At 45.4% G+C, this 13,057-nt stretch overlaps 1 protein-coding gene across 3 annotated transcripts in view; it reads left to right on the forward strand.

Annotated features, from left to right (window-relative positions):
• FGFR3 (fibroblast growth factor receptor 3) overlaps positions 1 to 12,763 on the forward strand; it is a 54,580-nt gene extending 41,817 nt beyond the window's left edge. The window contains exons 8-17 of one of the 3 annotated variants that reach the window (XM_088163025.1): positions 1,829 to 2,022; positions 2,882 to 3,027; positions 3,120 to 3,241; positions 4,451 to 4,561; positions 4,715 to 4,905; positions 5,593 to 5,715; positions 7,288 to 7,358; positions 8,779 to 8,916; positions 9,328 to 9,433; positions 9,520 to 12,763. In XM_088163025.1, the coding sequence (XP_088019151.1) occupies positions 1,829 to 2,022; positions 2,882 to 3,027; positions 3,120 to 3,241; positions 4,451 to 4,561; positions 4,715 to 4,905; positions 5,593 to 5,715; positions 7,288 to 7,358; positions 8,779 to 8,916; positions 9,328 to 9,433; positions 9,520 to 9,684 (1,367 nt within the window). In that variant the 3' untranslated portion in view covers positions 9,685 to 12,763. Of the gene's footprint in view, positions 1 to 1,828; positions 2,023 to 2,878; positions 3,028 to 3,119; positions 3,242 to 4,450; positions 4,562 to 4,714; positions 4,906 to 5,592; positions 5,716 to 7,287; positions 7,359 to 8,778; positions 8,917 to 9,327; positions 9,434 to 9,519 lie in introns of all 3 variants that reach the window. The other 2 variants (XM_014895227.2, XM_088163026.1) reach the window with 2 other exon arrangements.
• Positions 12,764 to 13,057: the final 294 nt, after the last annotated feature.

Below are 13,057 nucleotides of genomic sequence, written 5' to 3' on the forward strand. Positions count from 1 at the left end.
GCTCCAGCTGGGATCGATGAAAGCTGCAGTGGGCTTGAAACCCGAGGCCAGAGTGACCTCAATTTTGTGGTCCTTTCATGTGCAAAGCTCTTACTGACAATGAAGCCAGCACAGAATGTGCAACAGAGAGATCTGCTCTGCAAAAGGGGGAATGAGGCTGTGCTGCCCCTTCACCTGCTGAATCTGCCTCTGGCTGCAGGGCAGGCTTGGGCACGGTCCAGACAAGTACCAGCAATATTCACATTGAATCTCATATGTGCTGTGCCTTACAGACAGTGCAGAAACGAACCTCAAGTGTGTTCAATACACCCTCACTGAAAAGGCACCCAAAATCCTAAAGAGCCCACTTTGATTCACCCAGTCATCGACCACAATTGGGTCCATCTCACAACACATCCATCTCAGGATGTGTTTAGGCACTGGAAACTTTGGCATTTCTAATCTTGACTTTATCTGTGCGGGTGATTTGGATGTAATCACTTTTACTGGGACTTAAGAAGGTCTCCACACCCAACCCTGCTGCCAGTGGGATCTGCTGATCTTTCCTGTTTATTTGCCAGCTCTGTAATAGCTGATCTGATCCTGTTTCTGTTTCTGACATCCACTGGATGAGAAAACATTTCCTTTGGTTAGAAGACTAATGTCTCTGTTATTTTCAGAATATCACAATATTGTCTCATCTGACTCATACTCTGCTTTTACAGTTTATGAGTTCACACCTCTTATTTAAGCAAAAAATAAGCAGGAGGAAACCGAGCAAAAATCAAAAAGTAGAACTTTATTTTGAAGTCAGACGCAGTGAAGGAGAGCCATCTGTGCAGCAGCAGGCCCCCATGAGAGGGTGCAGGACACAGCCCATCTGGGGAACCTCAGCTTGAAATGCCCTGTCCATGCTACAGGAGGAGAGACAGGGAGCAGAGGGCAAAGCAGTGTGGGACAAAGCAGCAGAGCTGCAGCACCTGATCCCAGGAGATCTGGTACTTGTGGGAGGAGATGGCCATTGGTAGGATCAGGCCCTTCACAGCTGGCACACAGGCTGAAGCAGCCCCCAGTGTCACCAACAGCTCTTTCTCCATGTCCTCCTGGGCACTGCCACCAAATACTTGAAACAGAGCCTGCTGCTGCCAGGGAAAGGCTCCTGCTGCTTGCTGAAGGGGCTGCTCAGCAATGGACACGATCCATTACTGAGCTAACCACACCAGCATGACTTCATCATAAAGCTTCCCACTGCTGACTGTCCCTCTGATGCCAGAACACCTTTGGGAGACAGAAAAATCAGTCCCACCATGGCTCCTTTCTCTGGTCAACATGCCTGTCCTGAATTAGGCAGATTTTTCTCTTCAGACTTTCTCCCTGTGCAGTGCTTTACTGCTGGGTGCTGTTCAAGCCCCTGCATTCCTCAGGGCAGGCACTGGTCTGGTGGAAATGTTTGCTGCAGAATCTGAATCAGCAAAATGCAGCGAGCCCCAGTCCTGCACATCCAAGGCATCCAGCCACATTGTGTGGGTGTGTGGAGAGAGCAAGACCTGGGTCAGAGGGACAGCACAGACGTGTGAAGATGCCTTCAGCCTAGAGCAGTGGTTTTCAATCTGTGGGCTGGGGGCTCTTAAAAACCCAAAGTAATACAACCCCCAAAAGGGCAAACTGAACTAATATTTTAGCTACAGCTGCAGGTGGAAAACCACTGGCCTGGGAGAGTTCCTCACTGAAGTCACTGACACTGATGTAGCTGAACAAATCCTGCCCATATTCTCTGTGCTGTATGTGTGTAGTTGTGAGTGGGCAGCTGCCCACCCTGTCCTGACTGCCCTCTCTTGTCACCCTGCAGCTGAGGAGCTCATGGAGATGGATGATTCGGGCTCAGTGTACACTGGCATTCTCAGTTATGGCACTGGCTTTTTCCTCCTTCTCCTGGTGCTGGTCTTGGTGATTGTCTGGAGGATGAAAATGCCAAACAAAAAAGCCATGAACACCCCCACTGTTCAGAAAGTCTCCAAATTCCCACTCAAGAGACAGGTAACAGAAAGTAGATACAAGATTCCTATTCCCCTCTATGGTATCCCTCTTTTTTTTTTTTTTCCCCTCCTCCTTCTCTTTGACATTCTCTCTCTAGGTGAGAAGCTCCACCAGAAAAACATTGCCCAAGAGGGACATAATTTGGCTGCAGCCTAGAAGTGTAACCCCCTTTCATTTGTTTCTATGCCCATGGAGCTTTGGCTGAGGTGGCAGCTGACTCTGGCTCATGAGCAGCCCCCACTGCTGTTGGCCTTGCCCAAGAGCTTTTGGCAGTGCAGTTGTGGGTGCCACAGAAAGCACATCTGGCAGGGGAAGTCCAGTCCAGGCTCCCTGGAGGAGCAGAGATTTGGGGAGAAGGAGCACTGGTTGTGCTCATTCCTGCTTTCAGAAATGTCACTGGTGAGCCCAAAGCTGTTCTTGTGGAGGTGGCAGAAGATCCTTTGTGAAGTTAGAGATGTTCTGCATTAAATTGCAGAGGAGCAGGAGACACCATGTGAAAACCCAGTGAGGGGTACAGATTTCAAGCCTTGACTGAAAGCTTATGGTGGGCATTGACAGTGCCAGGATGGGAGAAGTCACTTCATAGCCTGTATGGGCTGTGGAGATGCAACAGAACAACTGAATGGGTTATACTTCCTGATGCTGGGGGACACTGGCTGACCTGTCCCTCCTTTTCACCTGCTAAACACAATCACGCGTGCCTAAACGAGTGGATTTCTGCAAGAGTAGGGGCATTTCCCAGGTAGAAATTCCCAGAAACCTGTCCATGGGCACAGAGCTCAAACCTCCTCAGTGGCCCATCTCAGGCTCTGCCTGCCCTGGAGATACAGGTGGCAATAACACTTCATTTGCTCTACCCAAGCAGGTGTCGCTGGAGTCCAACTCTTCCATGAATTCCAACACGCCCCTGGTCCGGATCACGCGCCTCTCCTCCAGCGATGGGCCAATGCTGGCCAACGTTTCCGAGCTGGAGCTGCCCCCAGATCCCAAGTGGGAATTGACACGTTCTCGGTCAGTCAAAGCCACGGGCTGGGATCTCTGTGCCTGCTGGGAGTGTCCCCACACCAGGACCCCCTAACAGACCTGTTTGTTCCTCCCTCCAGCCTGACCCTGGGGAAGCCGCTTGGCGAGGGGTGTTTCGGGCAAGTGGTGATGGCAGAAGCGATTGGGATTGATAAGGACAAGCCAAACAAGGCCATCACAGTTGCTGTCAAGATGTTAAAAGGTATGGGGAGTCCACAGAGGACAGAACAGCATATTGTGCTGGGATTTCCTCTCTTTGCCTCTCCTTTAAGTCTTTTATACAAGCAAGATACAGAAGAAGAAAGCTACAGGAGGGGAACAGCCTCCCCTCGCCTTTACCCACATAGCCTGGGGGTGAGGGCTGTCTTTGGAGAGCAGGCTAAAGTGCAAATCCCATCAGGAAGAGGGATTGGGAATTAACCCAGTTCTCTGCCAAGGGGTAATAGTATCCCTGGCAAGAAGGGGAATCCCCCTCACTTCTAGCCAGCTCCAGGAATCAGCCCCCTCCTTACTCCTCCCCTAACCAGTGCTGCCTGTTCTACCAAAAACTTACGCAGCAATCTCAACGGAGTCTGCAGAATTTCAGCTGACAAACTGCTAATTGAGGAACTTTTTCATTGAAGAAACTTGATCCCAGACACCTGAGAGGTTAAAGGGAGATCAGAAATGGGGGATTCAGTGGGTGCCTCTAGATAAGTCTCCATTTCCCATCCTGCCCCCAGACAAACTAACCACAGACAGCTGAGGAGTTCACCTGGAGCAAGCAGGGCAGCGAGCAGCCTGGGCCTGAGGTTACATGGGGGGTTGTTCTAAAAAAAATGTAATATTTCTTATCAGAAACAGGTTTATTTAATTTACATTTCCTGCAGCCCTTTTTGAAGCTGGTTTTGGAAGTAGGAGCATTTCCATCTTTCCAAACCAAAATATTCCCTTGGGGATGTTTTCCCCAATTTTTTTACTTTTGTAGATAGGTTTTTCTATTTTTGCAGAGAAATTGCAACTTTTCATCCAAAAAATACATTCCCTCCAAACCTTGACCTTCCACTATGATTAACTCTTGCCCCTAGAGATGAGAGACAGAAACTATCAGAAAAGCAGGTACAAGGTACCAAAATGTGAATTTTTTTTTTAATACTTGAGAGACGAAACAGAAGATGAAAGGCATTATTGATTTCCATATGAACATTTGTCCACTTATTTGTTCTTTTGGGTGGTTTTTTTGTTGCCATGGTGGTAGGTTTTGTTTTTATTTTGGTTCTTCTTCCCAAAGTAGAATAAAGCCAGATGTAACCATATTCTGAGTATTGTTTCCCCATCAAACCCCCACATGGCTGCACAGCAGTTGTAACTACACCCCTAAACACTTACTTTCTTCCTGACAATTTTTGTTTTCTTCCTCTGTTTTCTCCAGATGATGCCACAGACAAAGACCTTTCTGACCTGGTGTCTGAGATGGAAATGATGAAAATGATTGGGAAGCACAAAAACATCATTAACCTCCTCGGTGCCTGCACACAGGATGGTATGTAGCACAGCAGCCCGGTGCTAATGGGCTTGTGTGGGGCTCAGATTTGGCTGTCCCTTCTTTGTAATTACTGGCTGCCCAAAATCACCCAGATGAGATTTGGGTGGCCAGCTCTTCCTCTGCTGGGTGCTGATGTGCTGTTCTTTGCAGGACCACTGTATGTGCTGGTGGAATACGCGTCAAAGGGGAACTTGCGGGAATACCTCAGGGCACGTCGCCCACCTGGCATGGACTATTCCTTTGACACCTGCAAGCTGCCCGAGGAGCAGCTGACCTTTAAGGACCTGGTTTCCTGTGCCTACCAGGTGGCACGGGGCATGGAGTACTTGGCATCTCAGAAAGTGAGTTGAGAAACCTCGTTTGGTAGAAGCCTCAGTTAAAGCCACGTGCTCAAAGACAGGGAATGCTCTGTGTGTGGAACAACCCCAGGCAAAACATTGCAAGCTTCTCCCTTTAGAGGCCAGATTTTGCTAGATGAAGTAACTAACTTGGGGTTTCGAAGCTGGAGGCTTCATCCATATGCAGTCCCTGTATGCTGGCTGCATTCCTGAACCATGCAGCTGTGCAGCTGTCACCTGCAGGACCATTAGCACCCACAAAATGCCTATAAAAAGCACAAGCAACCCAGGCCATTCTGTAAGTCTATGTATTTAGGATGTATTTGGGATACCTTAATTTGAAGGTCTTTCTCGCTCCTCCTCCTGGGGGGAAGCAGCACAGAAAAGCAGCTGCACATCCCAGTAGGTGCCCACGGAGGAGGGGAGCTGGCTCTCTCATCCGTGCATCTGGAGAGAAAAGGCGCGTGTGGGCTCCCAGGCTGCCCATTAGGTGTTGCTAAGAGGTGGTTCCCACTGAGCAGGCACAGTGGGGTGGTGACACACACACACAGAGCCAGGAGCTGAGCAGTGCCCACAGCTTTATGAGCCTGGGAGTCCATGAAGCAGCAGCTCATAAACCACACGGCGCTGTTGGTTCCAGGCGCGAGCGGCTAACGAGCCCTTATTTATTGGCTTGCTCACCTTTCACAGTGCATTCATCGCGACTTGGCAGCCAGGAACGTGTTAGTCACTGAAGATAATGTGATGAAAATAGCTGATTTTGGCCTCGCTAGAGACGTTCACAACATTGACTATTACAAGAAAACCACCAATGTAAGTACAGAGCTGCCAAGCACACGCAGTTCTCCTGGCAGGGAACGGGGTCATCCCTGCAGCAAGATGTCCTTGTCCTACATCTCCCTTTCCAGAGGGGCTTAGAGGAAAAAGTCTGACAGGGACTTCACCTGGTGAGGGACTGTTGATAGGCTGGTCCCAGGAGTCTATCCACCATCTGTTTATTCCTGACAGATCCTGATCCTGCTAGCAGCTGGTTGTGAGGTCTCAGCTCTTTAGACTAAGAGAAACTGAGGTTTCTCCCAGACAGGCATGGAGTTTTTCCAGACTGCTGCTGTTAATAAAGGTCCCGAGGAGCCAACTTCTGTCTCATCTTCCTTGACAGAGGAATGTCACTTGTATACCTGGATCTACCTGTCTTTCATGCATTTCTCTCTTTTTTACATCTGAGCTCCTTTACTCCACTGCTAAGAGTGAGAAGATGGTCTCAGACAAGAGCTGAGACCTGGAGTTGTTTATATTTTCTGTAGAGATGAATTTACAAATGAAGGACTGAGAGAAGAAGCCCTGTGTCTTGGTTCAGAGCCTGTAGCAGATGTTGAGCCCTGAGGAAAATCCCTGACTTGGACAGAGTGAGGAGATGGCAGTGGAAGACTGAAGGCAGTGCAGAACCTGAGGGTCTTGGGATTGCAAGTGGTTTAAATGTCCAAGCAGTCCTTTGAAGCCCACCATATCCATACTGATCCACTTCAATAGCAAATCAGGAATCTTTCTTAATTGACAGGATTTATTAATCATAAATTAATAACAGTTCTTGGAAATTTTAGTCACAGATCCAGATGGATTTTTCCCTGTTTGAGCTGTGTGGGACAACTGAGGACATAATCCCATTTGTGTATCCTGCCTGTGTCCCATCTCTAGTTGTCTCCCTCAGTGAGACAGTGGGTGAGAAGAGGTCAAAGTTCCCCCGTATCCAAATTATGGCTCAAACACAAAACAGTACTTTCTGTCTCCCTCCAGGGGCCAAACAAAGCCCCAGAGAATTATGATTAATCTAGTCTTTCTCATCTTTTATTTCTCACATGCCAGTCTGTGTTTATGACCCTGATGTAGAATGGGATCAGACCTCCTCCTTTAGCCTCCAGCAGGATCAGAATTTGTTTCTTAGAGGAGTTGGCCCTTGCCTTCAGTCTTTGGAAGTTTCCCTTCAGGTTGAGCCTAAACTGGTTTGGACTTGGTCAACTGTACTTTCCACACAAAGAGATGGAAAGTGTTGTCCCATGCTCTGCCACAGAGTTCACTGCATCTGTGAGCCTTGCATGCTGTTCCCATGCAGAGATTTAGATGCAGTGATATGTTAAACCTGCCTTGGCAGTGAAATACAGTCCTCTACAGAGAGCATTTACTGCAAAGATTGTCAGTGAAGATCCAGGGATCAAATGCTCTAATCTGTTTCTATGTGGCCACTGCTGCTTTGCCCAGTGACCGGGAAGGCAGATGTGGTTGTTAATGAAAATGTTTCAAACTGGATTAGAAAAGAAGATTCAGATGGTGCCGTGGTGGCTGGGGGAATATGCTGATGGGATGTTCCCATTGTCTTCCTAATTACAGGGTCGGCTGCCTGTGAAATGGATGGCTCCAGAAGCCTTGTTTGACCGGGTCTATACTCACCAGAGCGATGTGTAAGCAAACCCACACTTATAAAAAAAAAATAATACAACAGGGAAATCAACACCTATAGTATATTACACACTAAGCATGACCAGGGCTTGTTCCCTGCTGAAGTGCCTGGGGATGCAAAAGTACAGGAATTGATTCCAAGCTGCATCTTCACACACGTGGTTTTATTTTGCTGTTATCTGGTTGCTTTCATCTGAGAATCTCTAGGGAGCTGCTTGAAAAATTACTGGGAAGCAGGCAGGTATTTCTTGTGCACTTTATAGATGAGGTGATTCATCCAGCAGTTGAAAAATACTGTGCTTAAAAAACTTCATGAAAAAAATTACCCTTGGCGTCCTCTGTGCTTTGCCCCAGACAGTTACACTTCAGTCAAGGATGTGGAATGAGCTTGAAATATTCTGTCTGCTGTTAGAATTGTTCAAAGAATATTCAGCAAATACAGTCACAGATTAATTTTGCCATTTCATTTATTTACTTTATTTTTCCTAATCCTATCTCATCTGTTTTAGTGCCTCTGCACAGTAAGCAAACAGCAGAGCACTCCTTACATATAAATCAGTGACACATTTGAATTTTGCAAGGACTGAAGTAGCTTCACATGTGTACACTGGCTTTTTATTGTAATATTTGATCAATAATGGCATTTTTATAGCCAGCCTGCCTTCTCCCCAGCGCTCACCACTCGCAATTGGACAAACGAATCTTTTCTATTTCTGTATTTTTCAGATGTTTTGGCTTTTATTAATCTTAAATCATAGTTTCCATGCTTAGGTAATGCTGCAGAGGGCATGACAGATAAATCAAAGCTAGAGAATGGAAGAGTGAGTGTGCGTGAAAGCGAAACAGAGACAGATAATCCCTGTTTTTAGAAAGAAAATGAAGAAGGCAAGAGATATTTTTGAAAAAAAGGACTTTTAACCAGAGCACAGCTGCAGGACTGAAGTGTGTAACGTTAGTGCTCTGCTGATTTTTGTTGGGGTATTTTTCTCCCGGCTTGGCCAGTGAAATGAGTGTTGTAACAAGCAAGTTTTGGTATCAGCTTGCACAATTAGTGGCCTGTGGTTCCAAGCCTGCAATTCAGTGAAGCCGTGCATGAATAATTTGATTTGTTCCATTCAGTGGAGCTGGTGGAAGACCTAACAAAGAGCTGGCGGTGATAGATGGGCTGTCACCTATCTGATTAAATGCTCATTTCAATTTCAGACTTGGTGCCTGGGATTTCTTTGCTATTGAGTTGGATCAGCAGAGATCTCCAAGTAACTAGTAAAAATGGCCTAGGCAATTAGTCATGCTATTGATGACTTTGTTAGCTATGCATGGCTGCACAGAAATAAAGCCAAGCAAGGGGGATGGGATATGGGGGGGCTTGGAAAAAAAAAAAAAAACCTCATTGAATTTTAAAGATCTTTCTTTGGTTTCCAGCTGGTCTTTTGGAGTGCTACTATGGGAGATCTTCACTTTGGGAGGGTCACCATACCCTGGAATCCCTGTTGAGGAGCTCTTCAAGCTCTTGAAGGAAGGCCATCGGATGGACAAACCTGCAAACTGCACCCATGATTTGTGAGTGTGTGGTGGGGGCTGACCTTGCCCCACTCCCCATTCCCTCTGAGGCCACATGCACCCCCTGGGCTCTTGGGTCTAGGCTCTTGGGACATCCCAATGGGAAATTGTGTGGCCTTCTCCAGGCAGACTTTCCTCAGCCCGTGGCTGCTGAGTGACAGGCAGGCCCTCCCCTGGCTGGGCAGGTGGCACTTGAGGGCGTAGCTTTGGTGTGTCACCTTCAGGGCAGGTCCTCCTCCTCCCTGAGGGCACGGTCATGCCTCAGGTATCAATAATGAGGACGATGGCTCCACAAAACCCCTCCTGTTCCCCCCAGCTGGCCACGGCTGGAGTTGTGTTGGCTGTTCCTTCAGGCAGTTTGTGGGTGGGTGTCCCATGGCCTGAGCACGTGTCCCATGTCCCCGTGTGCAGGTACATGATCATGCGGGAGTGCTGGCACGCCGTCCCCTCGCAGCGACCCACCTTCAAGCAGCTGGTGGAAGACCTGGACAGGGTCCTCACCGTGACATCCACTGATGTGAGTGTGGCGGGATGGGCGTGGGAGGGGTCACTCGGTCCCCAGCACGGGGACACCTGGCACTGATGGCTCTGTCACCCTGGCAGGAGTACCTGGACCTCTCGGTGCCCTTCGAGCAGTACTCGCCGGCCGGCCAGGACACCCACAGCACCTGCTCCTCAGGGGACGACTCGGTCTTTGCACATGACCTGCTGCCCGATGAGCCCTGCCTGCCCAAGCACCCGCCCTGCAACGGCGTCATCCGGACGTGAGGACCCCCAGGGCACAGGGACAGACGGACAGACGGACAGACGGACGGACAGACGGGCAGTGTGCCCGTGGAGGCGCGGGTGTGGGGCGCCGGGCATGAAACGTAGTGAAGGATCTTCCAGTGGAACTCTGTGATGGTGCCTGGAGATTTGTGTTGTTGACAAGCTGTTCAGGGTAAAAACAAAACAAAACAAAACAAAAAAAAAAAAAAAAAAAAGACTTTTTTTTAGAATTTTTTTTTTATATTTTTTTTTCCCTATTGCTGTATGAAAAGTCAAGAAGCACTGTTTGGCCTGAAGGAACTAATCTCTTGCCAAGATGATCTATCCTAGATGATTTTTTGTTTGGTTGGTTTTTTTTTTTTTTGTTTACTTTCCATTTTGTTAGGGATTTTTCTCTACCACGCAGAATGTTGAACCTGGGGGTTGCTGACCTCCCAGCCTCCACGCTTGCGTTCCCAGTGCCAGAGTAACCGTTCTGTGCCTGCAATACGAAGAAAAGAGAAAAAGAAATCTTCCTCTAAAAAGAGAAAAAAAAAAAAAAAAGAGAAACACATGCAAAAAAAAAAAAAAAAAGGTGTAAAGAATGTGGAAATTCTTCGCTTATGCAATCTGTACATGAACCTTTTTGGTGGAGCTGAAAAGCCACGTTGCCTGCAGGGATTCATATATTTATAAAAATATCTATATTTTTGTTGTCGTCGTTTTTATAGCTTCATGATCGTGCTACCCAGCTATGTAGAAGGAATCCTTTTTGGAAGAAGAGAAAACAGAGCTAAGTAAAATGCAAATTGTCATGGAGAAATGAAAGTAAAAATAGTAAAAAGAGATGGTCAAGTCATCTGAAGTGTCAGCGCCTTGGCCCTTGCACAGGGCTGGGAGTGATGGGTCCGTGCCAAGGCAGGAGCAGAGCCCAGGGATGGGCAGAGACCCTGTGGGGTCCCTGGGGAGCAGAGCATCACCCACCTGAGAGCAGAGGGTGCCCTGACACCTGGCTCCTGGGTGCCCACACGGCATCTCCAGTCACATCCTGACCTTTGAGAACAGCCAGTTAGGGGGGAAGAGGTACAAATCTCGTTTTTGGGGTTTGCCTGTTCTTGCTTGCCAGGGGTGAGTGAGGGGAGCAGCTCCTCCATGCACCACTCAACACCAGAGGTTTGGCTCCATCTACGTGCAGTGACTTGGAGAAAGAAGTTACGGGTACCTGTAGGCAAGAGCCTTTAACTTATATCAAAAAGGTTTATTCCAGAGAATCTGTATATATCTATAAATATATTGTGTATATATATAAATAAATATATTAAAAGAAAAGAATGTATAATACTAATGCAACATAAAGCAGTACTGAGAGAGAGTCTCAAAATACGAGCATTGCAATCTAGGATATACTGATCTGGGCAAAAAAAATATGTTTTTGATTGTTTGTTTTATATCTTCACAGTTTTGTTTTAAAAATTGTACCTTAACATGTATATTTGTAAAGTTATTTATAGACATTAACATATCTGTTCATTGGTTTAAATAGCATAGCGTTACTGTAAACTTTAAATTTCACCAAACTTAAGGGTGTTTTTTTTAACTTATTAAAAATGGAGAAAAATATATTAATCAAGTTTTTCCTTTGTGTTTATGGGAAATATTGAAAGAATGTATAGGTGTACAGTCCTTTAACAAATTACATTTAATGTTATAAATATATATATGTATTCATTAAAAAAATATTAGTTTATCCTGGATTGCAGTGAGCAAAGGTAAGTTTATTTTTCAATACATCACCAGTGGTTAAAACCAAACAAATAGCAGCAGAGAGATGATTTTTACATATTTCAGAAAAACAGGGCCAAGAATTCTTCCATCAGTTTAACCACTGTGCATTAAGGGGTGTGGGTGTTTATTTTTCTATTTTCAAATGAAGGTATTCTTTGTGGTCGATTTAATAACAAGTATGCAGCAAAGTGAAATGTTGACTTTGGATGGTGCAGGGTAGGATTTTTTCTCTTCCCTTTGCCAGTACTGTTGTATTTTGGGCTTCAGAAATGCCATGTGAGCAAAATAGTGACACTATTTGCAGGAGAGCTGCTACAGCTGCATATTTCTTTTGCATCTAACACATTGGAAAGTGCCAGTGATGCCTGATTTTTGGTGTTTAGAATGCTGTGCTATTTTGTTCCTCAATGCCAGATAGCTGTGGAAAAGCACAGGAGTGAACTAAAGCATGTTAGCATGGATCAAGCTGACAGTGGGAGAGGTTTGGGCTGAGGATTTTTTTGTGGGTGGGTTTTTTGGTTTTTGTTGTTTTTTTTTTTTTTTTTTTTTTTTGTCCAGAAGACTTCTTTATGGACTACCAGAAAGAGGCAAAGCAAATTGCATCCTGAATTCCTTCTTTTCATTTTTCTCTGGTGCATATTGCATATCAATGTTGCAGAAAACAGGATGACAGCATCTCATTTAAATATTTTTTTTTCTTCTTAGAGCCACAGAATCCTTATCCTAAAATAAATAATTTATAGTTTGAGGTTACTTCAATGGAAGTTTGAGAAGGTAGATTTCTATAGATTTTTGTTTTGTTGGAATAAAAAAAAAAAGAATTTTTTGGTATTTTCTTACAAATGTCTGCTAATTGTGTACATTCCAAGTACTCGAAGCAAAGTTTTCCTGTACTGAAAAAAGAAAATGTACAAAACTGTGCATGGTTTTAAATGTTACTAGATATTATAAATATATATATAATTTATTGAGTTTTTACAAGATGTATCTGTTGTAGACTTGTTGACTTTAACATTTCTTATTCAATGCTTATATAGTTTTATAGCCTGGACTATTATCTTTAAAAGCTTAAAAAAAATTAAAAGTTCCAATTTTGTTACATTTTATACTGTTGATGTTACAATCCACAGGTTTGCATAGTGTGATTTTTGCAATGAGCAACTCTGTTCAGTTTATTTTAATACTGTACTTCTGTGCCTGACAGCTGCAGCTGTCGAAGGTGTGAGATGAACACTAAATAAAACTATTCTGCTTTTGTTAACATGAGAAACTTACTTCTACCAAAAAAAAAAAAAAATAAACAAGTTGGGGTTTATTCCCAGTTGTGAGGGTCGTTTGCAAAACCAAATGTTGCAGGCACTGGGACTTGTAGTGCCAGGAAAGTTTCATTTTTATAATGCTGCTTTGTGAGTCCTGGCCAGTTCAGGTTTTGTATTCATAATAAATTTATAGCAATTTCAGTTAAGGGCAGTATTCTGTATTTATAGCCACACAAGCCATCGTGTGCACAGAGGTGTCAGCCCTGGTTTTGACTTTGTGGGGCTAAGCAAGGGAGCTCAGTAAAACCTGGTTTTGCTGGTAGCAGGCAATGCAGGGGGTGTTGCAGCTT

The sequence above is a fragment of the Sturnus vulgaris genome, chromosome 4 (assembly GCF_052056855.1).
Source record: "Sturnus vulgaris isolate bStuVul1 chromosome 4, bStuVul1.hap1, whole genome shotgun sequence".
NCBI lineage: Eukaryota > Metazoa > Chordata > Aves > Passeriformes > Sturnidae > Sturnus > Sturnus vulgaris.